The sequence below is a fragment of the Festucalex cinctus genome, chromosome 6 (genome assembly GCF_051991245.1).
Source record: "Festucalex cinctus isolate MCC-2025b chromosome 6, RoL_Fcin_1.0, whole genome shotgun sequence".
Classification (NCBI taxonomy): Eukaryota; Metazoa; Chordata; class Actinopteri; order Syngnathiformes; family Syngnathidae; genus Festucalex; species Festucalex cinctus.
The window spans coordinates 15,352,994-15,380,733 of NC_135416.1; the positions used below are offsets into that span (position 1 = coordinate 15,352,994).

The 27,740-nt window shown below is 37.7% G+C and overlaps 2 protein-coding genes and 3 long non-coding RNA genes across 13 annotated transcripts in view; 3 read left to right on the top strand and 2 right to left on the bottom strand.

Annotated features, from left to right (window-relative positions):
• On the top strand, window positions 1-20,007 carry gne (glucosamine (UDP-N-acetyl)-2-epimerase/N-acetylmannosamine kinase). Of its 4 annotated transcripts, none has more exons than XM_077524062.1 (14): window positions 1-284; window positions 9,815-9,883; window positions 9,981-10,129; window positions 12,057-12,303; window positions 13,729-13,936; window positions 14,011-14,163; window positions 14,933-15,145; window positions 15,273-15,360; window positions 15,909-16,119; window positions 16,263-16,392; window positions 16,501-16,722; window positions 16,986-17,168; window positions 18,640-18,756; window positions 18,901-20,007. In XM_077524062.1, the coding sequence occupies exons 2-14, from the start codon at window positions 9,833-9,835 to the stop codon at window positions 19,134-19,136; spliced, it is 2,208 nt and encodes a 735-aa protein (XP_077380188.1). In that variant the 5' UTR covers window positions 1-284; window positions 9,815-9,832; the 3' UTR covers window positions 19,137-20,007. The 4 variants fall into 4 exon arrangements, with proteins under 4 accessions (XP_077380188.1, XP_077380189.1, XP_077380187.1 ...); XM_077524063.1 differs by lacking the exon at window positions 1-284 and adding an exon at window positions 346-644; XM_077524061.1 differs by lacking the exon at window positions 1-284 and adding an exon at window positions 3,450-3,634.
• On the bottom strand, window positions 11,130-20,743 carry LOC144020512 (uncharacterized). Of its 4 annotated transcripts, XR_013283901.1 has the most exons (5): window positions 18,629-20,743; window positions 16,971-17,137; window positions 14,922-15,114; window positions 13,670-13,951; window positions 11,130-12,288 (listed from the first exon to the last, which is right to left on the bottom strand). It is a non-coding gene; the product is annotated as an uncharacterized LOC144020512 (long non-coding RNA). The 4 variants fall into 4 exon arrangements; XR_013283902.1 differs by having other exon boundaries at window positions 11,130-13,951; window positions 18,702-20,739; XR_013283903.1 differs by lacking the exon at window positions 13,670-13,951 and having other exon boundaries at window positions 18,629-20,737.
• Window positions 20,435-21,788, top strand: LOC144020511 (uncharacterized). The gene is made up of 3 exons (XR_013283899.1): window positions 20,435-20,731; window positions 21,161-21,391; window positions 21,664-21,788. It is a non-coding gene; the product is annotated as an uncharacterized LOC144020511 (long non-coding RNA).
• Window positions 21,633-27,740, bottom strand: part of LOC144020513 (uncharacterized) — a 25,261-nt gene continuing 19,153 nt past the window's right edge. The window contains exons 4-7 of the long non-coding RNA XR_013283904.1: window positions 25,725-25,796; window positions 23,039-23,969; window positions 22,583-22,669; window positions 21,633-22,501 (exon numbers count right to left, since the gene is read on the bottom strand). This is a non-coding gene — a long non-coding RNA (uncharacterized LOC144020513). The remainder of the gene's footprint in view (window positions 22,502-22,582; window positions 22,670-23,038; window positions 23,970-25,724; window positions 25,797-27,740) is intronic.
• The window catches only part of clta (clathrin, light chain A), a 12,542-nt gene continuing 8,410 nt past the window's right edge, over window positions 23,609-27,740 (top strand). For 2 of the 3 annotated variants that reach the window (XM_077524067.1, XM_077524068.1), the window contains exons 1-3: window positions 23,609-23,924; window positions 24,891-24,919; window positions 25,973-26,090. In XM_077524067.1, the coding sequence (XP_077380193.1) occupies window positions 23,747-23,924; window positions 24,891-24,919; window positions 25,973-26,090 (325 nt within the window). In that variant the 5' untranslated portion in view covers window positions 23,609-23,746. The remainder of the gene's footprint in view (window positions 23,925-24,890; window positions 24,920-25,972; window positions 26,091-27,740) is intronic. The other variant, XM_077524069.1, reaches the window with a different exon arrangement.

Below are 27,740 nucleotides of genomic sequence, written 5' to 3' on the forward strand. Positions count from 1 at the left end.
TCGGGGATGAAGCTTTGTTTCGATAACATTCGCTCTTTATGCTGAAACTGTACAGAAAGGGAGCCATCTTGAAAGTAAGAAATGGGAGGTTTCAGAACCACGGGGCGTTCAAGTTACGTCTGGAAACTCGGAATTTCCCCACTCCATACACAATTGGACTGCACTACTATAAACTCGAGTTCGACTTGCGGCCAAGCCTCTCGCGCAAAATACTGAAGAAAAAAAGGTGATTACGTCGACTGGCTACCACTCCATATCGAAGTTCTCCCTGCGGATAATTAAAGGTAACGTTAGTAATCAGTGATGGTTTATCAGTGGCTGTAACTCGTATTGGGTCGCCAACTTCGGCTAACCGTTAGCGTAACTTAGACCTGCACAGTAGGTGTGGTGAATCAGTTCCGCTAACTGCGACACTCTGAGTCCGTCAGGAAGGATGAGTCGAGGTGAATGCGATATAATGATTCCGCCACTTAATTGTGATACGGAGTTGTTTCATGTCACGTGTTAGCATAAGTCCAGCAGCACAGTCGGTTCTGCATCGCTATGGCAGCCGCATTCATCGCCTTATCAGCCGCTCCAGGCTTTCTAGGGGAGACAGAAACGCCTTTTGAGTGCTACAGCAGCATACACAGGACATACAAAACGTGAGTTATTATTATTATTATTATTATTATTATTATTATTATTATTATTATTATTATTATTTATTTTTTAATGGTGCCAAGATGTGCGCCCACCCTTGCGTTGGCATGAACTTTGCGGCTAGGTGTATCCCGATAACAATCGAAGATACCGACAACGTCTTTCTGACTAGTTGTCATTACATTTTGAATAGTGGGAATTTCATTCAGTCCAAAAGAAAGATGCAGGTACTGTATGTAATAGAGTTGCGTGAACTCAAAACTTGAATTGCACCTAAATGCAACGTAATCGTGCAGGGCAAATGACGTCACTTTTGACAGAGCATGAGATCTGCAATGTCATTATGTGGGGGGGGGTAGAAAGGAAAAACAATCTACACTGTCATTTTGCCTAGTACAAATGACGTCAACTGTTCTATTCATGTGTCTGGAGTTTGTTATGAGAGTTATCCAGCTGCCAGTATCCGCTAGCAGTACGGTGGTCGTTCTCGTGGTAGCCCCCAAGACCACCTGAGTTTAAATAAATAAATAAATAAATAAATAAATAAATAAATAAATAAATGGCTCACCAGTGAACGGGACATTGTATTTTATTATTATTATTATTTTTTATAGGAATACTGTTTTGTCAAAGTGGTCATTTAAAAGTGTAAACACTGGCAGTGATTTATAGAAATAAAGTGTTATCTTTGTGTATATTTGTTTCTTAATTAATATGATCATAAGTACATAGCAACCGGAATCCAGTCTGGAAATGTTTGGCCAGAGGCCTGCAGGACTGACTCATAAGCAGTCAACTAAAAAAGTTATTGTAAATATATTTTTTTTAAGCAATTTCTTCCATAAAGTAGCTTTAACAGGGTTTTTGATGTCAATTGCATTTTTAACTATTTTTTTTTGTTCCTTTACTAAACGATTTTGTTTTTCTTTCTCACACTCAAAAAGTGTCAAGCCCCAATATATCATATATCATATTTCCTTCTTTATTTTGTTTTTTAGTGTTTATATCTGAAAAGAACTTTGTTCGTTTCCCTGTTGATATTTTTTATTTTTTATTTTTTTACCCATGACATGGGTCATGTTTTATGTACCTATATGTACATTAATTTATATCAAACTAGAAATGACGTCTTATTCAGTTCATATTTCCGTTGCTTTAAATAAAAATTGCATTTTGATTTGTATTTGAATACACCTGGTCTAGGCTATAAAATGATTGCCAAACTTATATGCAGCACGGTGGCAACATCATGAAGTAGTTTAACAGGACAGTTTCTACTCAGAGAAAAAAGTTGAGTGCACATGTTCAATATAAATAAATATACTTATGAAATGACTATAATTATTTTCATTTATTGAATTTGCCTCCCTGAAATACCTTAGCCAAATAAATTTGTGCAGCCACTCATCCCAAAAACAGAATTTCCCACCTTTATTTTCAGTTTTTAAAACTGTTTCCTGAAATAACGAGTGAAACTCAATATCAGGATCTATCTCCTCTGGCACATGAGGTTTATAGGGAAGAAAGTAAGCACTGGTGATTACGGTATCCTCTTGGTTATAAAAGATATGTGAAATGTGTAGATCTGTGCGATGACCCAAATCACACATTAGTCTATTCACGATGGTCATTCACCCCCACTATTACTTTGACCTGCCGTCCTCTTTGGAGTTCTTCTGTATTTCTTGGAAATGATTTAATATCTGCTGGCAAACCAATCCATTAGCGCATTATGGCCAATAACTGAAGTACAAATACAAATGTACACCATGGGTGTCAAATGTGTTTTGGATTTATGAACAATGCTGCAGAGAATCAAGTTGACTTTCAGCTTTGTTTGCTTCATGGAATTTGCATTGAACTCTGGCACCTGTGTGTGGTCTATCAGTGCCATCCACGTAACAGGATGTCACAACTGTGTCAAAGAGACGGAGCACTTGATTCATTCCGTGTTTATCTTTACAGTGTCGGTATTTTCCGGTCTTTCATGTCTACATACAGTATGTGGAAATTATGCACTGAAATCTGTATTTTCTGGACTCTAAGCCTCTCTGTTTTCCACACACTTTGAATCCTGCCACTTAAACAATGAAGCGGCTAATTTATGGATTTTTGCGGGCTGACAAGTTTTATACCCCCAGTATTTTTCTTCCTCCTTCAGATTTGTTGGTCTAACACCAGCTAACAGTGACAACTCTAATATCTAGCACGCGAGTGAGCCTGATTCGACACTTATGCTGTATTCGAGGAAGTTACCAGAAATACCAGGAAGCATACACAGGAATGCCCCTTTGAACTCGTAAACCCCTGACGTCACTCGATAATGGCGAACCACGCAGAGACAAAGACCATGAATGGCAAAACATAATTTACATGATTATAATATGTATCCATCTATTATTTTAACAGTAATTTAGTTATTTGAAAACAGTAGCTTTACGTAACCCAATGTGATTATTATTATTATTATTATTATTATTATTATTATTATCTACAATGGCATACAGCTTGATTGCTTACACAGGATGTTTTATTAATCATGTTTTTGTATCTGAGAAAATCAGTTGCCAGATAGCAAACATGCTGTTGCATTATGCCAAATGGTGGCTTCATATATGAATACAATGTTGTGGCACAAGTGTTGTTTAAATTGCTTATCTATTTTATTTTTTTCTTTAAGAGAGAATATAGTAATGTTGTAGTCTTCCTCTCTCGCTTTTTCTTCCTCCCTCTCAGCCAATCAGATTCCAATTCAAATAAACCCAACCCAATTCTTTCCCTCCCCCAACTACTTGCCCATGTCATCCTCCTCCTCTCTGTCTGTGCCGCTCCATTCGCTTCGCCTCCCCGCACACTTCCGCTTACCAATATAACACGTTTAAATAACAATAGGAATAGACTGAAGGTTTGAAATACGACATAGGTGACTGTTGGAAGATCCTGTTGTGGAGGGATGGAAAAGCATCGTGGTGTTGTGTGCAAAAACCCTCATGTGAGTCATGTGACATTTTTTCTGCGTTCTCACAAATGTCTTTTATAGTCCGTCTTCATCCTTCTTGACATTTCTTTGTATCAGCCATGCTTTTTTTTTTTTTTTATGTATCTTTTTAATTTCTGCCCTGTACATCATCTTCCATCTCCTCTGCTTGGTCATCCCTGTTTTTTTGATTCGCATGCGTACCTTCCCCCTTCACTGTGATGCCAAGTACTGGTTGCTGATGCTGTCTTGTGATGCTTGAGAAGAAGTTACATTTTGATAAATGGGAGTCTGGCTCCATACTGGTATTGTTTTTTTTTTTTTTTGTGCTGTCCGATATTTTCCGTCACAAAATGGTAATCAACTGAAGGCACACAACTCTAAAATTGGGACTAACATCCCATTAAAATGATTCTTTTTGTTTTAAAAATCTGCAAAATTGTGGTGTTACAAATAATGAAGCGCAATATAGCGGTGGTTCAAAGTACTGTAGGTGTTGTTGAGGCAGACATCCAGGAAGAAGGAAAAACTTTCCCACAATAAAAAGTATGTCGGTCCATTCTGTCTCCAGTCAAAACAGCTTGTCAAGGCAAAGCTGATAATTTTAGTTTCTTTCTCGACAGAGATTTCGGTTAGGCAGGTTGGCTTGACTTGGTGCCTAATCTTTTAGTGGCCATGACATGATGAAAACAAACCTTTTCTGTTGATTCAAACGTAGCCAAGGACACTGACTTGTTTGCTGGAGTCAAAGTTAATCTTATTTGAAGAGTCTGTCACTCAAAAGTGATTTACTGCATTCAGTTGTATTGAGTCAATCATTTGTGAAAATATTTTACCGTAAACTCAAACTGGGTAACCTTAGACTGCCGTTACTGTGTCGCACCTTAATTTACACTTAGGCTTCTGTATACAAAGGAAGGAATCAGGGGTTGTTCTTTGACAAATGAATAACCAGTGAACAAAAATGCAGCAGACCCTTTCCCACAAAAAATGATTATGTTGACACATTGACAGATAAGGGTTTCATCAGACCCAACATTTAAAAAAAGACATTGTTTTCTTTATTATTTACTATTATCTACAACTTTACTATTATCTTTAATTTAGGACATCTATCATGGAAAGCTAATGGTCGCACTAGATGTTGGTTGGTCGCACCACATAAAATTTTGTTGAGCTAACAATTAGCCATCTAAACCAGTGGTGTCCAAACTACGGCCCGGCGGCCATTTGCGGCCCGTCGTCCATTTTTTTAGTGGCCCACGACATATGCTAAAAATGACATTTGACTCAGTTCAAATAAAATAAAAACAAAAATGTTTGGAGATGGTCAAAGTAAGAAGGGAGGGTGTCGAAAAACACAAGTGCTATTAAAGGTTATTTTAGTTAGCTAAAACTAATGAAATAACTAAAACTAAAATTCAAAAACCAATGTTAACGAAATAAAATAAAAACAAAAATGTTTTTACGTTTTATGTTTACAAAACGAACTAAAACTATAATTATAGCAAAAATGTCCTTCGTTTTAGTCTTTGGTGGGATTTCTAGTCGATTTATTTTGATATCAACCGTAATAATGACATTTGGAAGTATGTCACACAGAAGTATGTCATTTAGCAGCAGCCAATAGAAAAGCACCTTTAGATGACGTCGCGTTTGTGACGTTGTGTTTTTTAAATATCGCGCACAAGTAATAGACATTAAAAAAAATAATAATACTAATACTGAAACTAACTAAAACTAAACTAAAACTAAGCATTTATTAAAGAACTAAAACTAATAAAAACTAACAGAACCAGCCTGAAAACTAATAAAAACTAACTAAAATTAAAAATTACAAAACTATAATAACCCTACTGCCATATTACAAATAAATTGGTTTATATACTGTAGCATTTTTCTAAATATGCAAAAGCACAAATAAATTATTTGTACAATTTTTAGGACTAAACACAATTTCTCTTCATAACATTATGTAGCCCTTGCGTCCTTCTGATTTTCTGTATGTGGCCCTCAAATGAAAAAGTTTGGACACCCCTGATCTAAACAAATCAAGCTAACTAGCCACACAAGCAACATTTCATTGTCATGAAAATATATATTTGTTGGAACAAAAAAAAACAAAAAAACGGTCATATCACATGATGTCCAAATATATATGATATACTTACCAGTTGCTAAAAGTGTAAATTTTTAACATAATTCTGAGAGTACAATCCTGATAGCTGCTCCCATAATGAGTTTATGAAGTCTCTCTTGTGGATGATACAAACTCATGTCTTGAAATGTATTTCAATGACCCATGTCCCATTGTAAGAAATTGAATGCCTGCTGCCATGTGATCTTTAAAAATGAATGTCGACTTTGTACATTTGAACTTCTAGAACAGTGATTTCCAACCAGTGTGGTGTGGAAGATCATCCAATGTGCCGCAGGAAATTATTTAATGTCAATTATAATCTACTTTTGAAAAACGTTTTGTTAATTTATCAAAGTCAACCGCGTATAATAACAGGCAGAACAAGCATATGAATGATCTTCTGCTAGATGACCGAAGGTATGTAAAGCTGTGTATCCTTTTTTTTTTTATTATTTATTTTTATTTTATTTTTTTTGTGGGGGTGGGGACAGTGTTTATCAACTATTGAAATTAGATTAGATTATAAGAGTCAGAGAAAAAGAGCGATTGTGTCATAGAATAAATTTACAATAATTGGAATCAGTAATTCCCCAGCTTTATTGAGCCAACACATATTTCACATCAGAAAAAAAAAACAAACGTTGTCAGTTGTGCTTTCTGCCATCTAATAGAAGATCATTTATTTGCTCCGGCTGTCATGATATGATGCAGGCATAGATAGATGGACAAAGGTACATTTAATTAATCCATTTTCTGAAATCCGAACCACTTTTTCATCACAATTAAGTGAAATTTAATCATTTTTGGAGCTCTCAGAACAAACTAATGTTGCCTGGCACATTGGTTGGGAATCATTGCGTTAGATCCACTTCAGCCTGAGTGTTAACAATGTAAGCGTTAAGTATGTTTTTCCATCACCAATGTGATCTTTGCAACTACAGTATGACATCATTATTTGAATAAATGTGGCTTTTGATACTGTGATAACATTTGTATGTCATGACTTTGATTGACATCACAATGGGATGTCCAAACATGCATGTTCCACACCTACTAGCACCATTGTCCAAGTATTACTCAAGCTCATAGTTAGAAGATGGAAAGTAAACTCAAGCGCTACTGTTTTGTTCTGGCCAGTCTTATCAGCTGTTGTGAATCCGGTACAACCGGTTTTATTGTATAGTAGTGGGCAAGTTTTGGTTTATTTAGTATGTCACCATCCGGAGACCGCATTCTAATCCGATGTACTCACTTTTTCCAGACAACACATTTACTGCTTTAATTTTTTTTTTAGAAAACTATTGGGACACAATTGTTATGCCACTTCCACTGCATGATGCCTAATGTGGGCTCAAATCTGATTTTAGCGGGTGGCACGTAGGAGATTTAATTTAAAAAAATAAAATTAAATTAAAAAAGCTGTAATTTTAATACAGTGACACCATGATATTTTTGCTGACAGTTATCATACCATCAGAATATAATAACAATGGAACTTTTTTGAAGTTGTTGCCCCTCCCTTACATAACCATAATCATCCACGATCAGCCAGACATGCCTTCAAAAAACAGGTGGTTGCACCCTTCGGTCAAATGATTTGAAAATGGCAGCGCTGTGCAAAGTTGCCCAACGGTCACATATTGGCTGTATTTTTCATCAATGAAGCAAAAAACAAACAATCAAACAATAAATAAAAATAAAAAATAAAAAATGAACAATGAGACTCCAAATTGCGCCTGTGAGTGTATTTTCATTATTGCAATAGCATGATTATGCTTTAAACAGGTATGATCTAATCGGGACCAAAACAAAATAAAATAATGGGTAGAAAATGGTGATAAATTTTCATCAATTTCCTGGCTCAAATTAAGGCAGAGGTAATTAGTATCGTGATAATCGTTCAATAATCAAATCGTAGCACCCTTAGTCGGAATCGAATCGAATCGTGGGGTGCCTTAGATGGCACACCTCTAATGATGGGTGTCTACCGATATCGGTATCCGTGCCAATACCAGTCTTATTGTATCGGTACTCGCAGTGGTGACTGATACCATTATAGGCCGCCCTCCTGCAGCTATTTTACGATCAGGGACTAAAAATGAGAAAATATATGAATACAAAGTTGCCATTAATTTTTGACATTTTTTTTTAAACTACAATCATTAAAAATTCATCCACTAGTTGTAAAACACTTATATTTGTTGTATATATTGTGTTTTTATGACTTTGGCGATGGCTGGAGTGCGCCACCTTTGCCTCACAACCAGGAAATGAGCGGTTGCTCCATGATGTTTCTTCTTTGGTGCATTAAAGTTTAAAAAAAATGAATAAATAAATAAAAAACAAAGCTGTTTCTTCTTTGGTTGTTACTTCAGGTCTTTACGGTGCACTGCTGTTGATAATAGCGTCTCCATAATCTCGCAACACTGCAACTGCAGTGCCGAGTTCAATCAAGACAGCTAGAGCGCTATGTTGAGTGATATCAGTGGCTCAGGCTGGAGGTGGCGGTCAAATTAGGTGGAGCGGAGGTGGTCGCCTCTGAATTTTGTACACAGGAAAAACCCTAGAATAATTTAATGAAGTTATGACATTTTAAAGACTTTTAAAAAAAACGGGCAAAATTGACTTCTTGTTTCAAACTCAAAACAGTAGAATGGGCTGAGAACAGTTTTTAAGGATAGGACATGTTTACATGTCTGGAACAGGAAAGGTTAACATCTAAGTGTTTGGATAAATGAATGAATGTGCACAACAAAAGACGCGATCTTGGAAAGTTTGGAAATTATCAAAATCTTTCAATTACTTCATCTACTTTATTATCTTCTTCAGCATTGTACAAATTAGGTGTCATTTTGTTTGCATTACCTCAACTGAAAACCCGAATTGAGCAAAACCGTTGTTAGATCGGATGCTTCATTTTTGTCAAGGACTTCATTATGCGCAGCCTAAGAAAAATACACAGGGTGACTGATCACCGACTGAAGCGCAGATTTACGTCCGTCAATCCGGGTCAGTACAAACGGTGCTTCTCAGTCAGTGTATTTTGACTAGTGTTGTTCCGATACCGTTTTTTGGCCTCCGATACCGATTCCGATACCCAGCTTTGCAGTATCGGCCGATGCCGATACCATACCGATACCTAAGGATTTTTTTCCCTCAACATGAAAAAGCTGTCATGCCATTTGTTCAGAGCATTCAAGGGCCAATAAGATATCTTAGATCAGCATGCATGTCACATATCAGTGAATGTCTTGCACGAGCAAGACACAAGATGCTGCATCCAAAATCCTATATTAGCATTGGAATTAATGGTATCGGCATGTTACTTGTCAGTACTCACCGATACCAATACCTCTGTTTTAATGCAGTATCGGGGCCTTTGCCGATACCGGTATCGGTATCGGATCAACACTAATTTTGACTCGCCGAAAATGGGGAAGCTCTCGCTGAAAGGTGGGCATTCGTCAATATTGGCTCGATCCAACATCACTTTTGTCCAGCTCTGCTAAAATCGACATATGGCGATATAAAGAAGCTACATTTCAACATTTTTGGGGGGAGACAACGATAAGTTATCCACTGTACCTGGGACAAACACCGACGTACTGCATGCAAATCCAATAGAAAGCAAGGTTGGTCCGAACAGTTGGTCCGACTGACTTGGAAGTGGTGGCTCCTCGCCTAGTTATGGGTGGTGTGATGTAAATTTATGAGTGGCACATTTTTGAAAACAGGCAGCGAACAAAATACTTACCATTTGACGGGTGGTTATATGCACCCCAGAGACCACCTACGTAGCTGTATACAAGCATTTAAAATGTACATATTCCATATGTCTGGTTTCTACGGATGTAACAATGACAATATCGTGATGTCGCGATATTAAAACTGCCACAATATATCGTCGCCGTGATGTCACAATATTAAAAGCAGTTTAATTGTCATGAGGCATGTTTTGGCCCTTCTATGTTTCAAATCTACGCAAATGGTCCACTGGATCTGAGAAAATGTTTGTTTGTCTAAACTAAGTGACACCCTTGCGTTTTTTTTTCTAGGAGCTTTACTACAAGAGGATGCAAAGCAGAGAAAAGCTGAAAAGGGAAAAGATGGACAATCTGAATCAGGTGTGATAGATGAATAATGATTGACTAGCAAACACTATTTTCAAACAACTGCTAGCGTCAACTGATATGTGTGGCTGTCATATATGCATTGGTGTAGGCTAAAAAGAGGCTGAGGGTGCTTGTGGCGACGTGCAACAGGGCCGACTATTCCAAGCTGGCTCCAATCATGTTTGGCATCAAATCCCACCCCGATGACTACGACTTGGACGTAGTGGTGCTTGGTTCACATCTTATTGATGATTATGGGTAAGATGCAACCTTCCATATACGCTACACCTAAAATAAAGCTCTGCTGTATAAGTTTTACTGTGCTGGAGGGTGTAAACAATATTTGTGAGAATAATTGATGGTCCCCTAAACGTGATTATAATTGCCTACATTAATAATATAAATTAATAAATATAAATAAATAATAAATATACCACAAACTATGATTCCAATATTCTCTGATAGCAGTTCAAATGTTAACAAACATTACATGGAATACTTGCAGTAATTTCAAAAATACAGTAAAACGGCTAACAGCTAAGCTATTATATTAATGAATATTAATAAAATGTAATATTACTGAATGATTTATTATTGTATTAATGTATTATACTAATACATTAATAATATATTCGTAGAGTGAGCTCTAAGACAACTTAGACAAGACCAAGTTGATTTCCAACACAAAGTACCATTAATGAGCAGGTTGACTACAGTAAACATCAGGTCATGCTTACTGATCGCACACACTGGAGGTGAGGATGAAATAGAGATTCATGTCAAAAGATCCGAACTATCCCTTTAATTTACTGCTGCTTACCTGCTTATTATTGATCACAAAGCGACAATCCGACAAAACATACACGGTCAGTTGGCCAGCATTGCTCTGAGTTTGTGTTTGACACTGACTTGGGCGAGTCGCTCCGCCAGGCGCCAGCAGTGCGTTTCCTCCTCACAAGTAGCAGCCGGGAAGCGCGGCTGCCGCTGCACGGCTGTTGCTGTGGCTTTGTTTACAGGGTTTTGGCGAGTCAGCCTGTATTTATAATATAGTGGGCTGGCTGTACTTATATTCTCTTAAACGATGGCTTATGCTTATTGTAAAACACGAGGGCCGCAAAAATGAAAATATATATATATATATATATATATATATATATATATATATATATATATATATATATATATATATATATATATATATATATATATATATATATATATATATATATATATATATGTGTGTATTTATTTATTTTTTGTGGCCCGGCTCACCGGCCCACTGGGGATTCCCCTGCTCCCCCTGTGGGTCTGTCCACCCCTGATGTCAACAAATATCGATGGATGGATGAATTACTATATCAGTGCAGTCTAGTGTAAACCAACAAATATTTGACTTCACAGCAAAAGCACAGATGTTACAGCATCTCACAAAAGTGACTATCCTCAATTTGGACATTTTGACATAGCGGTGTACTCACTTTTGTTGCCAGGGATAATGGGGTATATGCCAGGGAAGGGGCGGGAATCTTTTTGCACATCAGTTTGGTTGCGGTTTGGTTTGCGACGTGTGGGCTGCGTCAAAATACTTGTGCTTCCGACTTTGTGCTCCTCGGTTGCGTGTTCGCAACACGGACCGGAACCAAGCTGATGTGCAAAATCATGTCCCGCCTCTTCTGTGGCATATACCCCATAGGTGATGTGTTTGCGAGTGGTAAAAACCGCATGACCTTCCACTCCATCATGCTAATCACCTACACCCGTGCTTAAAAGGATTAGGGAAGGAAGGTGGAGAGGTCCAGGCCGTGCCTACACTGCCACCTGTGGTCATCTACTGCAAATAGTAAAAATAACATGTGGCTCCTGCAGGTGATTTTGACGTAATACGTTTACACTATTATAAGCTATACACTGACTATTTTTTTATTGTCATTTCATACTATATTGTCATATTTTCATTGTGTAATTGGATGTGCAAGTGTGTCTAGATCGATTTCACTTTTTTTTTTTTTTGCCACATTACAGAAATTCGCTAAAGTGCTAGCTTTTCCATAAATCACGGAGGATTGATTCCATAATATTCCACCACGGATAGGTGAATTTGCCAATGCCAAACCACAAATTTGCAGGGGCCCAACTGTACTGTCCATTATAGTCGTTGAAAGATTGTTTTCTGCCTGTTTCACAGGAACACATTTCGTATGATTGAGCAGGATGACTTTGACATCAGCTCCAAGCTGCACACCATTGTAAGAGGGGAGGATGAGGCAGCCATGGTGGAGAGCGTTGGGCTCGCTCTGGTCAAAATTCCAGACGTCCTACAAAGATTGCACCCGGATATCGTCATCATCCATGGGGATCGTTTTGACGCTCTGGCTCTCGCAACTGCTGCCGCACTGATGAACATTAGAATACTTCACCTGGAGGGAGGAGAGGTGAGGAGACAGTGAATTAATAATTGAAGGGAACTTCCACCATCATCACCTGGTGTAATGCACTACCAAAGATATTCAAAGACTATAGATTTGATGAAAAGGACGAGGTCTAATTAATTTGTCACAAATAAGTAATGCTTCAAAGTGCACTGCTTACATAGTCTGACCGTCCATGGTCTGGCACTCTTTCTAGTCCCTTCCACAGCACTTATGATTAATATTAACATACTTCATCTTGAAGGAGGTTTATTATTATTTCATTAGCTAGGACAGGCTCCAGCACATGTGCGACCCAAGATAAGTAATACAGATATTGGATGGATAGATGTTTGTTAGAAAGTATGCTAGATTGTGCAAAAAAAAAAAAAATCACACATACAAATCTACTATAACCGTGAATAGGGCTGTGAAATTAATCAAAATTCTATTACAATTTCAATTATCACACTCCACAATCACAAAATCAGCATAATCGTAAAAAAATATATATGTTCACCTTTTTTAAAATAACTAATTTAATAAATTTTGTTTCATCCAAAAGGCACTTGCATAATTAGTGTTTCAAAGGATTTTATTTGTCTTCATTTTTTTATTTGTTTTTTTTATGTTCTCATTTTCATTTTCATTTTCGTTTTCATTTTTTTTTGTTTTCATTGTCAACATTTTCTTGTTTTGTAACAAAAAAAAACGTCCTAGTGCGCAGCGCACATGCTGCACTCCAACTTTAAGTTCTTGCCAACATAAATAAATAAACATATCTAATTATAAATATATATTATTATAAATTCTGTTTGGTCCAAAAGGAACTTGCATAATTATAGTATTTCTATATTTTCAATTGGTCTTCATATTTTTAGATGTGCAAACATTTTCTTGTTTTATACCAAAAAAAAAAAGATCATCCTACTGCACAGTGCACAAGCTGCACTCCAAGTTTTTGCCAACGTAAATAAATATATATTATTATAAATATATATTATTATAAATTTTGTTTGGTCAAAAAGGAACTTACTTAATTATATATATTTTTTTATTTTTTTTTATTTGTCTTAATATTTTTAAATACTTAAAAATGTTCTTGTTTTGTACTCAAAAAATAATCATTTGAATAATCATGATTTCAATTATTGCCAAAATGATCGTCATTATTATATTTTCCATAATTGAGCAGCCCGAGTAGTGATTCAGCCAAGAATAAAAACACACATTTTTGTTTTAGAACTATATAAAAATTCATGGAATTTCCGTTTACTTTTCATCATTTAAGTCACTATAAAGTGAATGTCAGATTCCGTTTATGACGTTTTATTTCATTTTGTAGTAGTTTCAGTGAGAAGTCTGTTGGAGAGTTATATCTAGGTTATACCATTTTTGGTCTGGTGTACATTGTTCACGATATCAGGTTTCGTGTGGCTCATTTCCAAGGTGAGCGGCACGATCGACGACTCCATCCGCCACGCCATCAGTAAACTGGCCCATTACCATGCCTGCTGCACACGACGGGCAGAGCAACACCTCATTTCCATGTGTGAGGACCATTCTCGTATCTTGCTGGCTGGTTGTCCCTCCTACGATAAGCTGCTGTCTCCTCACAACCGTGAAGACTACTTGGATATCATCAAGAGCTGGTTGGGTATGTCAGACACATCTGGAAGACGGCAATAGGATGTCTGGTACAAAGCAAGTTGAATTTTTTTTTTTCTACAGGCGACAATGTGCAGGATCATGACTACATTGTGGCTTTGCAGCACCCAGTCACCACTGATATTCAGCATTCTATTAAGATCTATGGACTCATGTTGGACGCACTTGTCTCCTTCAATAAAAGGACCCTCATCCTCTTTCCTAACATTGATGCTGGTTAGTATTTTCGGTTATTATGCGCTATGGTTTCCTGAGTACAGTGTTCCCTCGTTTTATCGCGGGTGTTGCGTTCCACCCGCAATGGAAATCCACGTTAATTTAAAAAAAAAAATAATAATTCCATTAATTACATATTTTTTCGTTTACTATGTTTTTTCGTTTTGGTATGATTTTTGCTTTATTATAATTCTTTTTCATTCATCTTCTGTTCTTTTTTTCATTTGCATTCATTTTGTCCATTAAAACTATTTTTTATTTTTATACAGCACAGTATATATTTTTTCCATTTATTGTTTTTTTTTTTCATTTTGGTATGATTTTTAGTTTTTTATGAATGCTTTTTCATTCATCATTTATATATATATATATATATATATATATATATATATATATATTTTTTATTTTTATTTTATTTATTTATTTATTTATTTTTTTATTCAATGTTTTTTCATCATCATTTTTTTTTTAAGAGATTTTTTTTATTTACTTGCGCAGTATATATTTTCTAACTCCGGAATCCGTGGATGGCCGTAGAGTTCAAGAGAAGAAGAAGAAGAAGAAGAAGAAAAACACGCAGTAAAAAAAATTGCGGAACAGCGAGGCCATAAAAGATGAACCCGCGATAAACGAGGGGACACTGTAATTGTATTTCCCTTTTCATAAAACAAATTTGTCAATCAGGTGTCAGGGGTTGAGAATCACTTAAGCTTTCCATATTTGATACATTCTTGAATTTTTCATCCTGTTATACTTACCCTGTATACAGGAAGTAAGGAAATGGTGCGCGTGATGAGAAAAAAGGGCATTGAGCAGCATCCCAACTTCCGGGCTGTGAAGCACATTCCATTTGAGCAGTTCATTCAGCTGGTGTGTCACGCTGGCTGCATGATTGGAAACAGCAGCTGTGGCGTGCGAGAGGCCGGCGCCTTTGGCACGCCGGTCATCAACCTGGGAACAAGACAAACAGGCAGAGAGACAGGTGAGAAGGTGTTGAAGTGGATTTGGGTCTCTAGTGCCCCCTACTGTGCAGATTTGGCTGTTACAATTTTTATTGGATTCTTAAATGTTTTTATGGACTTCAAAATTCTAATTCCCTTCTCTGGCAGGTGAAAATGTTCTGCATGTGTGGGATGCAGATTCACATAATAAAATCTACCATGCTCTGCAGCTGCAGTTTGGAAAGCGATACCCCTGGTAAAAATACATTTTTATTTAATTGGATTCGTTTTAATTTTGCATTAAAGTGTATTACAAAATCGTTTTGATTTATTGGTGAACAAAATGAACATGGAGAGTAGCTTTTTCACTGAGTCTGGCTCGCTTCCCCTTGAATTCAGAAAGCATTGTGTTTTTGTATTCTCCATGCAGCGTAAGGAAGTGTTTAGTCTTTAGTTTTGCCAGATAATTGGTTATGCTGGAATAGAATTGCTACACTTGGCCTTGCAAGTCATGCATTTAGGAAGCTGACTCCCGTCACTCAACTTCATATTGATACAGCACCTAAAAACGACCACTCTTTTCTTAAGATGAAACCCAGGGGCAGCAGATGCAATGAAATCAGCAGAGGCCCCGGAATTGAACCCTGTGTAACACCATATTCCATTATACATGTGAATTCATATTGCACATATTCGTCCAAACTTGGAATGCCACACCCTCTTCCTATTCATTCCACAGGTGACGAATGTTTACACTTTGGCTGCAATCTCTCAGTTCTCTTGTCAATGTTACTTCCTTTGCAGTTCTAAGATCTACGGTGATGGAAATGCTGTCCCTCGCATTCTCAAGTTCTTACAATCTATTGACCTAAATAAGCCGCTTCAGAAGACTTTCTGCTTCCCCTTGGTGAAAGACTCCATATCCCAGGACATTGATCACATCCTGGAGAAACAAAGTGCTTTGGCTGTGGACCTTGGCGGTACCAACCTCAGAGTAGCTATTGTCTGCTCCAAGGTAAGTTGAGCAATAAAGTACAGTATATAGATATGTATTAGTTTTCATTGATTCTATTGAAAGTGAATTATTAGATTGAAACATTATTTTGCTTGTTCCCTTCGACCACCCCTCTCTTTCTTACTGCCTCTTGCCTAATCAAGGGTGTTGTAGTGAAGAAATATACTCAACCAAATCCAAAGACCTTTGAGCCCAGGATGCAGCTCATTTTGAAAATGTGTGAAAATGCCATGCAAGATGCAGTGTCTCTCAACTGCAGGATACTGGGTGTTGGTACGAAACTATAACACACAGCACTACATTGGGGTGGGGGGAAAAACAACAACCTTGTGATACAGTTAGATAAACAGGTCTTGATTCTCTCAAACATTTCCATTCTAGGAGTGTCCACAGGCGGGCGTGTGAACCCACAAGAGGGCGTGGTACTGGACTCGACAAAGCTAATCCAGGAGTGGACATCCGTCGATTTGAGAACACCCATCTCAGATGCATTTCATCTACCAGTCTGGGTGGACAATGATGGAAACTGTGCAGCCTTAGCCGAAAGGAAGTTTGGTCATGGAAAGGGAGTGGAGAATTTTGTCACTGTCATAACGGGAACAGGTGAGCTGCTATAGTTTTTACTCACTCATATGTTTGGCCTCAGAACTGCTTTTGAACATGTGGAGAAACCAACATTTACAATATTTAAGAATTGTTATTTAACCAATATCTATCCATCTATCCATCTCTCTCTCTCTCTCTCTTTCTCTCTCTCTCTCTCTCTCTCTCAATAGCACGAGAGAGAGAGAAAATCTTCTGTGTATTGTGTTGATAAAGTAATTTGTAGTTTTATCCTACTCGTGTGCTACCTTGGACTGTGAAAGGTATTGGAGGAGGGATTATCCAGCACAACGAGCTGATCCATGGCAGCACGTTCTGCGGTGCCGAACTGGGTCACATCATGGTGTCGTTAGACGGCCCCGAGTGTTCGTGTGGAAGCCGAGGATGCATCGAGGCTTACGCTTCTGGCCTGGCCCTGCAGAGAGAGGCCAAAAAAATGAATGATGGTGAGTGACAGTTTGATTTGGGCTCATTTTTGAATGCAGTGAGGTTTACGAACTCATTCACCCCCCTCGCTTCCAGTCTCTTTTTTTTCCCCTGGATTTTGACTGATTTTGCAAGGCCCACAGACTATTGTTTTCTGTTGCTATAAAAACATGTAACCTACCAAAAGAAAGATTAGAGTCTCTTCTTTCATTAGGACAAAAAATATATTTATATCTGTTTCCGTTTTGAAGTAATTAGCACTAGAATATAGCTAAGTTTCATTATTATTCACAAGTCTGCTTAAAACAGTGGGGAAAAGAACTTTTTGCAACATGGCCCTGGTTGATCTCTTATACTCTGCTGCCACCTGCTGGCCGTTTTCGTAATAACGACCAATGCTTCAAGCATTCTCTTCAGTTCAAAGGTTGCATCAAAGCCTTGAGTATGCTCTAGCACAGGGGTAGGGAACCCTGGTCCTCAAGAGCCCCTGTCCTGCCTGTCTTCCATGTTTCCCCTCCACCAATACAGCTGATTTGTTGAACTGGATCGTTATCAGGCTTCTACAGAGCTTGCTGATGATGATAATGATGATAACGTGTCAGCTGTGTTGGAGGGAGACATGGAAAACAGGCGGGACAACCTACCCCTGCAAAACATAAAAAACGTATAAACACGTCTTTGGAACTCTGGTAATATTTAAGATGGAACGTATTTATACGGTTTTGGGAGTAACTGAGTTAAATGTTCACCATTTACTAATGCAATATGGCAAGAAAAGTGAAAATGCAGACCTTTGATGAGACATGCATTTTTCATCTGTTACAGTGAGTGAACAGCTGCAACCTGGGATCTTAACTCATTTGTTCCGAAAAAGTATAAATACATTCTATTTTAAATATTACCATGGTCCCAAAGACGCATTTATACATTTCTTTTTTTCTTTTTTTTATGCTAAAGCATACAGAAGGCGGCAATGCAGCCTCTGAACTGGAGGTGAATGCTTGAAGCAGTGGTAGTTATTACAAAAACGGCTAGCAGGTGGCAGCAGAGTATACGAGATCAACCAGTTTGCAAAAACCTCTTTTCCCCCACTGTTTTAAACAGTTTTGTGAATAATGATGAAACCGATAGAAATATATACCTTTTTTTCCTGATGAAAGAAGAGATTCAAATCTTTCTTTTGGTAGGTTTCATGTGATTATAGCAATAGAACACAATATTCTGTGGGTGTTGCAAAATCAGTCAAAATCCATTAAAACAGCGGAGGGGGTTTGGCTGGGAATGAGTTAATAATTAATTGATGTAAAATTTCTAAAAACAGCACAATTTTGACAGCGATGCAAACATTTCAAGTACATTGTTCTCGCTAAATTTGAATTGCTTTCAAAAAGCGCAATGCAGGTCAGATCTGGGTGAAATTTGGTATGAAATCACCTGCATACAATAAATAAATTCAACAAGATTAAAATGTGTGAAATACCGTTTTTTCAGATGAACTGCTGAAAGGGGAGGGGTTAGCTATGAAGCTGTCTGAGCCCATCACTGCTGCTCACCTCATCAGTGCAGCAAGACTGGGGAACGCCAAAGCTGTAGCTATTCTCAACAAGGGTGAGAATCTAAATGGGCACACTAACACAAACAACACATTACAAAAGAATGGAACGTTGTCCTGTTTTGTATAGCCGTCAGTTTTTTAGTCTCGTGACATCATATGAAACGTGTAATAACGTTTACATCTATTTCTCTTTGTAGCCTCCACAGCACTCGGCGTGGGCATTATCAACATCCTGCATACGCTCAACCCCTCACTTGTGATCCTGTCTGGTGTGTTAGCCTCGATCTACGAAGACCCGGTGAAGCGCCTCATTGCTAGTCGCGCCCTTTTGCCGGCTCAGAACACCAAGGTGGTTACATCAGACTTGGAAGAACCCGCTTTACTTGGAGCTGCGAGCATGGTTTTAGACTATGCTACGAGAAGGACTTATTAAAGGATCTACAATTGTCTCTTGATTCATTAAGGACTTCTGTCATCAAGAAGACATCATCTTAGTTCTTCCCAGGATATTTTAATATATCCACATTTAGTTTATTACATTGAAAACATTCTTTTTCTTTTTATGTGTTCATGAAAATTGAACTGTTGACAATTTATTCATTCCGAACCAAAGGTTGGCCATGTTACCATGGAAACTTACTTTGTCAAGTGAATCCAATGTGGATTCAGATCAAATCTTGTCTTTTTTTTTTTCTTTTTTTTTTAAGAAAGTTTTGTTATTTAAAAAAAAATACAACATTTATATACACCATTTATTTACTTATGTAAACTAATTAATTTTGCTAGGCACTATCATGTCTATAAATGTGTATCTCCTACTGAGATGATTGCTATATAATGCCATAGTTCCTTCTCTTAAATAAATAATAATATTAAATAATATTTTGGTTGGTGGTCTCAAAGACTTTGGTGATAATTAAATTCTAACTATTAAATTATAGGTAGAACCCTGTTGTGAGTGAAAGTTGACATTTTTGCTATGATGGAGGATGATTGCAGCGGTACATGTGTGCCATCTTTATAATGTACTGTCTTTTTTTTTTTTTGGTTTATGATGGTCCAAATGAATACACAATGAATGGGTTGCATTTAAAGCACCTACCTTCTACCTTCAAGGTAGCAATTTAACAATATTGCCTTGACAACGAGTGTCATAGACCAGGAAGAAAATTTGCCGGGCAAAGTCTTGCTCAAGGATACTTCAGCAGAACTGTGTTGAATCCACATTGTCATTAGCCATTGGCCTATTCTACATAATCTCACATATATACACTATTATTTAAATAAAGAAACATATTTCTGAAGCGTTTGTTTTCTCCTTGGAAGCACATTCTGAAACCGGATAATCAGACAGTTGAAATGGAAACTCTGCACCTTGAGTCAGATCAGATGCTATCCACCTGAGAAATGACACTGTCAGGGCAGTTAAATAATTAACCACATTGACGTTATTCCTGGGTGAGACCAATTGTTTAGCCGGCGATTCTTTTCTTTTTCTTGATTTATTTGACCTGCCATGTACACTGGTTCCTTCACTCAGCTGGGGCGTTTCTATGCCGTAAAATGTAAATGTAGCACTAAAAGAACACCTCAAATCTAATGAGCTACAAAACATTACTTAAATATTATACAGTATCCCAAATTTATTACAGATTGGGTGTGTTTGGGCAGGGTGGCTCGGTAATAGTGACACTGATAGTTATGTTAACTTAGGGCTTGCTGACAGTATAGGTCGCTTGCACATGTCGTCACTTCCGCCTCGGATTTCTCGTAGTCGCCATGCTGGGTGGCCTCCATTTACGTAGCGATTCGGTCTAACACGTATCTATCACGTTTGTTTTCTGCGTTTAAAATGGTACATTGTTGCTGCATCGTTGGCTGTTCGAACAAAGCCAAGGGGGAAAATGGTCGGTCTTTTTCCCGAATTCCGAAAATAATTAGGAACCAGGGCCTGGAGACAGAGGAGTGCGGACTCCGGAGGGAAGTCGTTACTTTGGGCTCGTGTGTGCAGCGATCACTTTGTGAGCGGTAAGCTTGTTTACCTTTATTTAATGCATGAGGATTAATAACGTTTCGACCGCCCATATATGGGCAAGTTGCTTATGTTTTGGATTCATGAGCAAGCAAGTTCGATAGTACAAGCTGGCTAGCGGACGTTAGCCGAAAGCTAACATCGAACATTTTCACCCAAGTAGTGCCAGTGCAAAGTGTTTACTGCTGAAATTGGATTGATTAGTCTTGGGCTTTTAATGCCGATAACATGTTTTTTGGTGGCAAAATGTAAACTTGGAAAAAAAAAGAGACAGAAGGGGCTGATGCAAGAAAACAGACCCCCGGGGGTGATGCAAGGAAACAGAACCCCGGTAGCCTACACATCATGCTAAATAACTTATTCACGGCCACCCTACTGCGGTAAAATAACCAGTCTTTCCATATTTTATTTGTTTATTTTAACAGGTCGCCCTGCGCCCGTTTTTCTGTCCAATCATCCCGACTGGGCTCCAACATTAAAGTTGGGTCCCAAGTTACATCATCTATGTCTCAGCCCAGTCGGTGCCAAGATATGAACGTGCACAGGAGAGACAAGCAAAGAAAAGACGACTCGAAGTGGCAGAGATTGTTGCAGTTATGCAGCCAGATGGCTCCAGTAACCTGTACCCTCAAGTACTGCTGACATCATTGACTCTGGTATGCCACTCAGAATTCATTACATGATATATTGTATGCATGAGTGAATGTATGTGTTTGTTTGTGTGTGTACACGCACCTTATATTTTAGAGACATTTGGAAGTGTTTATAGAAATAAGTATTTGCCTGTAGCAATGTTCATACATTAAAAAATGCAACAAAATGTGTACATTTCTATTACACTGACAAAAAAACTATACTACTTTACTATATTAAACCTATTACTGGTACCGTATTTGTTTGTGATTTTTTCTTTATTTTTTTTCTTTAGGGATCTCATGCCACACCGACTTGATTGCCAATGACATGATGGAAACGAAGGCGAGCATCAAAGCATTGGAGGAGGACAACATGCGACTGTTTGTTTGGCGCTAATAAAGGCAGCGTTTATACAAATTCTATTGTTGGGTTTGTTTACAAAGCTATACATAATACAAATGACAGGATTTGACTCAATGTGCAATATGGTCCCTCTTAAAGTAATGGCATAAATCTCTATTATTTCTAAAAGCACAAAAAAATGAAGTGAATAATGATTAGATGTAGTAATTTCAGGGTTAAAAATTGAACTGTTAATTAATGTAGTTTATTTTAGCACAGGTGCCTACCATCCTAAGATGACGGTATGATGTAATGTTGATGGGGTACGCAATGACTTTCATTATGCTATGTACAGAGGAAAAAGTTGCTCTTTTAAATTTGTTTAATGTAAGACAAGTACCAGTACTGTGTTACAGTTTTCCCAATAATCCTTGTTTCACACTTGTCACAAAACCACTGTCCTTTTGGCAGTCTAGATTGGCACACTTCAAGTGATATCATTTGATTTTACAATCTGCTGCAGCACAAAAAACTACTTTATTCCGCATCTTTGAAGTACATGAGCAAGTGGTAGGTGACAGCGGCTGAGCAGGAACACTGGAAGTCCACTGCTGATCTAGTAAATGCTCTCCCGAGCAGTTCAGGTAAGGAGGGGATTTTGGGAAAAAAAACACTCTGGCTTTTCCAACTGGCCAAAACGAGCGATCTGGGTGGACTCGCTCAATCACACTTTGTCCACACCACAAAGTCGCAGAAGTCCGTCCAGTTAAACTCATCTGTGCCTGAATCTGAAAATATTACAAACATTGTAATGAAAATATGAAACATAGAATTAAATAAGAAACTACAAAAAGTAAAGCCATACATACCTGGTAATACTATTGGTGTTGTCGTGACAAGTGATGGGAATTGTTGCCATCTGGCACCAGACAGAAATTGGGTGTTGTGACAGCCTCCTTAACCGTGAGATCATAAGAAAAGCTGTCAGTATGCTCAGTAGTTACCATGAACACGTTTTATTGTACTGGAAACTGAAACTAAAAATACGTCCTCTGAGAGTGGTTAACCTTAACCATTTAGAATAAGTTGATTAAGTAACATGTAACTAGTGAAAGGGTAGCATTAAATTTAATTAAGCCACGGGGAGGCTGTGCATAGTTACTTTTTATTCTTATACGCTCTGCCATATTTGTCTGTTATAAAATTGTTAGAAAAACCACATCAGGTAAACCTAGCTGTGCATGTAAACACAATGATAACAGGAAGCCTGAGAACAAATCAACATTTTTGTGTGCAGAATTACCAACACCATGTGGTTTACTTACGTGCAACAACAACAGTTTCTTCTGATGCGATGTTAAAGTTTACACTCTGTATCCACCCGCTTACAAAATAATTGTAAGCCTCCAGGGATTTGTTGGCGTGTTATGGAGCATGTTGTCAACACGAGGTAGTGAAAGATGTCCAGAGAAGTCACATTTGGCCAGCAAGCTTTCCCCGTCAAAAAAAATCACCCTTGGTCAGGACGTAATTAGGATCAATCCCGCCACACAGAGACACCTTCTGCCTGAATCGTTGTTTTTGATCTTCCGGTAAATCGTGAAAATACTGCGAAAATTACATCAGGTTGATAAGCTCTACCGTGTAACTCGCGAGTGTACCTTGTGAACCGGCGGACACCCAATATGGCGCCCGAAGGAAAAACTCCCATGATGCATTACGATGTGCAAGCGACCTAATGGGTTTCCTCCGCCCCCTCATTAAAGTTGTGACGGCATGTACGGGTCACGAGCCCTGCATCTGGGTGGGCATTCGTATTTGATTGGACACCGGTGAAGGCAGTGCTTCTCCGATTGGTTCATGGTTCAATCAATCACTATTCGTGGCTTTCCATTTGCTGCTAGTTCATTTCCGTTTGCCTATAAGCTTTTTTTTTTTTTCCTTGCGTGTCCTTTCCTTTCAGCTAATCGCTCTTTGGTCAATTTCTACACCTGCTGAATAATTTGCACACTTACGACACATAAGACGCCAATATGGATGATTTTGACATGCTTAACTCACCGGCTGCTGGGAACGGCGTCGGCTCAGACGAGGACCCCGCTGCGGCGTTTTTGGCCCAACAGGAGAGCGAAATCGCGGGGATTGAAAACGACGAAGGCTTCAGCATCCTGGACAGTGGAGAAGTCCCTTCGTCGCTGGCAGATTCCAATGGTAGGTGACTGCAGCAGTCAGCTGAGCACAGTTTGCTCACACATCCTTTATAAAAGTCGATCAAATGTAGTCTTGCAGTGAGACATTAACATAGATCCGAACTTGTGTCGTGTATTATTCTGTCCATCTCAGTCACAGCTAACTGTGCTAAGCTAACCTGACTGTATAAAAAAAAAGAAACAACACTTAACATTAAACACTGATAAAGGTAGAAACATTAAACATGACTAACTGTTTTAATGGCTTTGTGTAATCTTAAGCGAAACGAAGTAAAAATAAAACGCTGAGATGAAGGGTTAACGTCACTTAAAAAAATTGATGTCAATTCGTCACCAAAATCCACACGCATATCTCATCATTTCCACTTCAACCTTTGAAAATATCAAAACCAGCGCCTCAACATTTTGGATTTTATGGACATTAAATGCTTTCATTGAGCGACATTAAGTTGTAATGAGAGAATACGTTATAATGTCCATAAAATTCAAAATAAGATTGCAATTGTTTCCATATTTTCAGACGTTCGTGTGGGCATAGGTAGAGATGTGCACATTAATTTTGGTGATTTTTGGCAGAACTTTTAATGAATAGTAAAGCCTTGAATGTGAGCATTTTCCAGAATTATCCCTAAAAGATGTCTCCTAATCTTTAAATCTGCCCAGAAAACATTGCTAAATGTTCTTTGGTCAATTTTTATTCATTTGTAGCTAGTCTGCATGCATGATAAATGTTTCATACATAATGCCTACATTTTATGATATACAGTATTGTCGTTGACCCTTGAGCCCTAGTGATCGTATTAGAGAATGTGCCTTACATTTCATTGTCGTGGCCTAAGGTCTTCCATTTTTTTTTTATTTTGGATTGGTGAACTTTGTACTATACTGGTTATATTTCTGCAGATGTGATCTAGATTTTAAAGATTAGATCTGGTTTCTAACGGTACATTTCTTGCTGTCTTTGTAGATGGTGCTGTCAATGGAGAGTTCCATGGGGTAATTTGTACATCTTTGTCTTAATTTTTGATTATTTCTTTGCAACTCCAGAACAGCAAACTTTTTAATGTCAGACATTTTTTAATCACTAAAATTAATTGCTAAAAAAAAAAAAAAAAAGTCCAACTGCTAAAGTATATATGAAAATCCACATGCCAACCAGCAAAATTGTTCAGAAAATTTATTAAAATTTTCTCTATCTCATGGTTTTATCCAAACCGAGATGCATGCACTCAGACTTGCTGCATAAATCATACCAGAGTTGATAGTGACACCATCTGCTGATCAATTGAACAGAGAAGGTACGTATTAACACAACTATAAATTGAATACAATCAATATCTTTTAGTGTCACTCTACAATGTCACACAAAATTAAGGTGCAGTAATATTGTAAGACTCATTCCTCCATTTTTGCATCCGGTATTTATGTTTAGTCCGAAAAGTGTACAAATTTCAATTTAATTCGCTTTTTTTGTTTTGTTAGTTTTTTTTAAAGCTTTCTTCCATGTTTGCTCGGGTTTTCCCAATTCACTTTTATTGCACAAAAGGCAGGAACAGGGACTAATGAACAAACAATTATTCCTGCCAATGTTCCAAAAATGAAATGGCACCGCATTCAGGTGAACTATACTGCTATACTATACGGGAACGTGTGGTTCGTTAGTCTGACCTGGTTTTGGATGTTGTTATTCATAGAACAAAATTTCTCTTAAAGCCTTTTGTTGTAGTTGTTTGCTCTCGAAGTAAAACATTCACTACTGTATGTGTCAGAAGCTTTGTTGAAAGAATATGGCTGCTCGAACCTTCCCAATTTCCTTTTCCTGTGCTGTCATTGCAACATCTCTGCCTTTTGCACTGTCAGGACTTCCTTTGGCCTGTAAGAGAAGAACAAGAAATGGCATTGAATTTGTTAAGAGACAACAGCATAAATTTGTAAAGTGCACTGGTACCAGGGACTAAAAAATGCAAGAAATAAGCCTACAACTCTGAGATGATATTTAGAATTGTAAAACGTATCCGTTGTCACTACGATGTATATCATGTTTCTTAGGAAAGCAACGGCCCATCTGACGCCTATGCAGCAATTTCCAACGCTGACCGCCTGCAGGCAGAACCCGAAAGCCTTCGCAAATGGAGGGAGGAGCAAAGAGAGAGATTGGAGATGCTTGGTAAGCCCAGAAGAAGAAGATTATATCTAGTGGTGTGAATTCCACTGCAGATGTTTAAAGTGGAAGTCAACCCCAAAAAATTCTTCACATGTTATGTGTGCCTCCAGTAGTCTAAACACAGTATTCTAGTTAATATTGTGCTTGTAGAATATGAATTATGCAACAAAAGCCACCATTTTTTATCTATCACAATTGGCAGCCATTTTGCTATTTGCTGTTGACATGACATCATAATAGTTGCTCACCTGAGCAATTGTGATGTCATTTTTAGTTGATAGCAAGTGGCAAAATGGCCACCCCCTGAGATGAATAAAAACAGGTTGATTTTGTTGCTTAATTTATATTCCACATACACAATCAATCAGAATGCTTCATTATTAAGTTAATCAGGATGCCGTGTTTAGATTAGTGGGGGTTCATAGATCATATTATTGTAAAGAAATTAGGCTTCGGTGCCAATTTGTCAATTTTTTAAACGAAATCAAACCAAATTATTTTATTCACTCGATTGAAACCAGACTTTAAAATGCACATTATTACTTTTAATCTGACTCTGTTATCTTTTTGTATGTATGTATATTTTGTATTTTTATTTTTGGTTTCGGCAATAACAAAAAGAGAGTGGGGGAAAAAAATAGGAAATTAAAGTCCAATTCTGCCTGAAAGGGAGTGAGAAGAAGAAGAAGAAACTTATTTAATCCCACCCCCATCTCCCATTCAAAATATCAAGCTACTCTGCTACTGACGTTAGGACTCAAAATTAAACAAGTACCCAGAGAGCAATGAATATGAAATAACCAAAGAAAAAAATAATTGAGAATACAAATGATGATTTATGTGTTAAACTATTGGAATGGAAAAGAAGTTGTGGCCTGTCAGTTTGGCCAAAGGTTGAATTGCATGTTAAAAACAACAAACAAACAAACAAACAGTCACTAACCAGTAGGGGTGTCACGATTCGCCAACTCCACGATTCGATTTAAATTTCGATTTTGGGGTCACGATTCGATTTTTTTTTCGATTTTTTTTTTTTTTTTTTTTTCCCGCTCCCCCACTTTATAACACAGAGGCATATGCTTCTGTAGGCTAAGGCTAGTCTATGATCATTGGTTCTATTCATTGTACAGTAAATCTTATTTCAAAAGATCGGCTACATATAGGTGATGCAATTTCCATATTATTTTTGTGTAAATTTATGTAATATATGATAATTGACATTAGGCAGGAATGATCAAATTCAAAGAATTTATTTACAATATAAAGTTAACCGTCTTGTTCTTACTGAAGTGTAAAATAAAAAATAAAAAAACAAAAACAAAAAGTCACAGTGGGTGCCTGCCATCTATTGACTGTTTTTGGTTACAACAGTGTGCTGTGCGTTCCTCTTAAAATAATGTGCAATGTGCAACAACAACAAAAAATATATTGTATCCAAAGTCATGGAACAAATACAGCCTGAACAAACTATATCGTGTGTCCTCTCTTCTATTTCGATGCTCGAAATCGTGACGTAATTTCGATCGATTTCGATAAAAAATCGAAATCGTGACACCCTTACTAACCAGATTAATTTGTGCCAACTGTACACAATGTTGTTGGCTCCTTTCACACTAGTCTGCTTTTTCCTGTGTCACTATTCTGTTGAAAGAC

Coding starts and splice junctions, on each gene's coding strand:
- gne (XM_077524061.1), top strand. CDS start 3,596: ATGGAAAAGCATCGTGGTGTTGTGTGCAAAAACCCTCAT. Junction 17,169..18,639: donor GGCCAAAAAAATGAATGATG/GTGAGTGACAGT, acceptor CCGTTTTTTCAG/ATGAACTGCTGAAAGGGGAG. Junction 18,757..18,900: donor TGTAGCTATTCTCAACAAGG/GTGAGAATCTAA, acceptor TTCTCTTTGTAG/CCTCCACAGCACTCGGCGTG.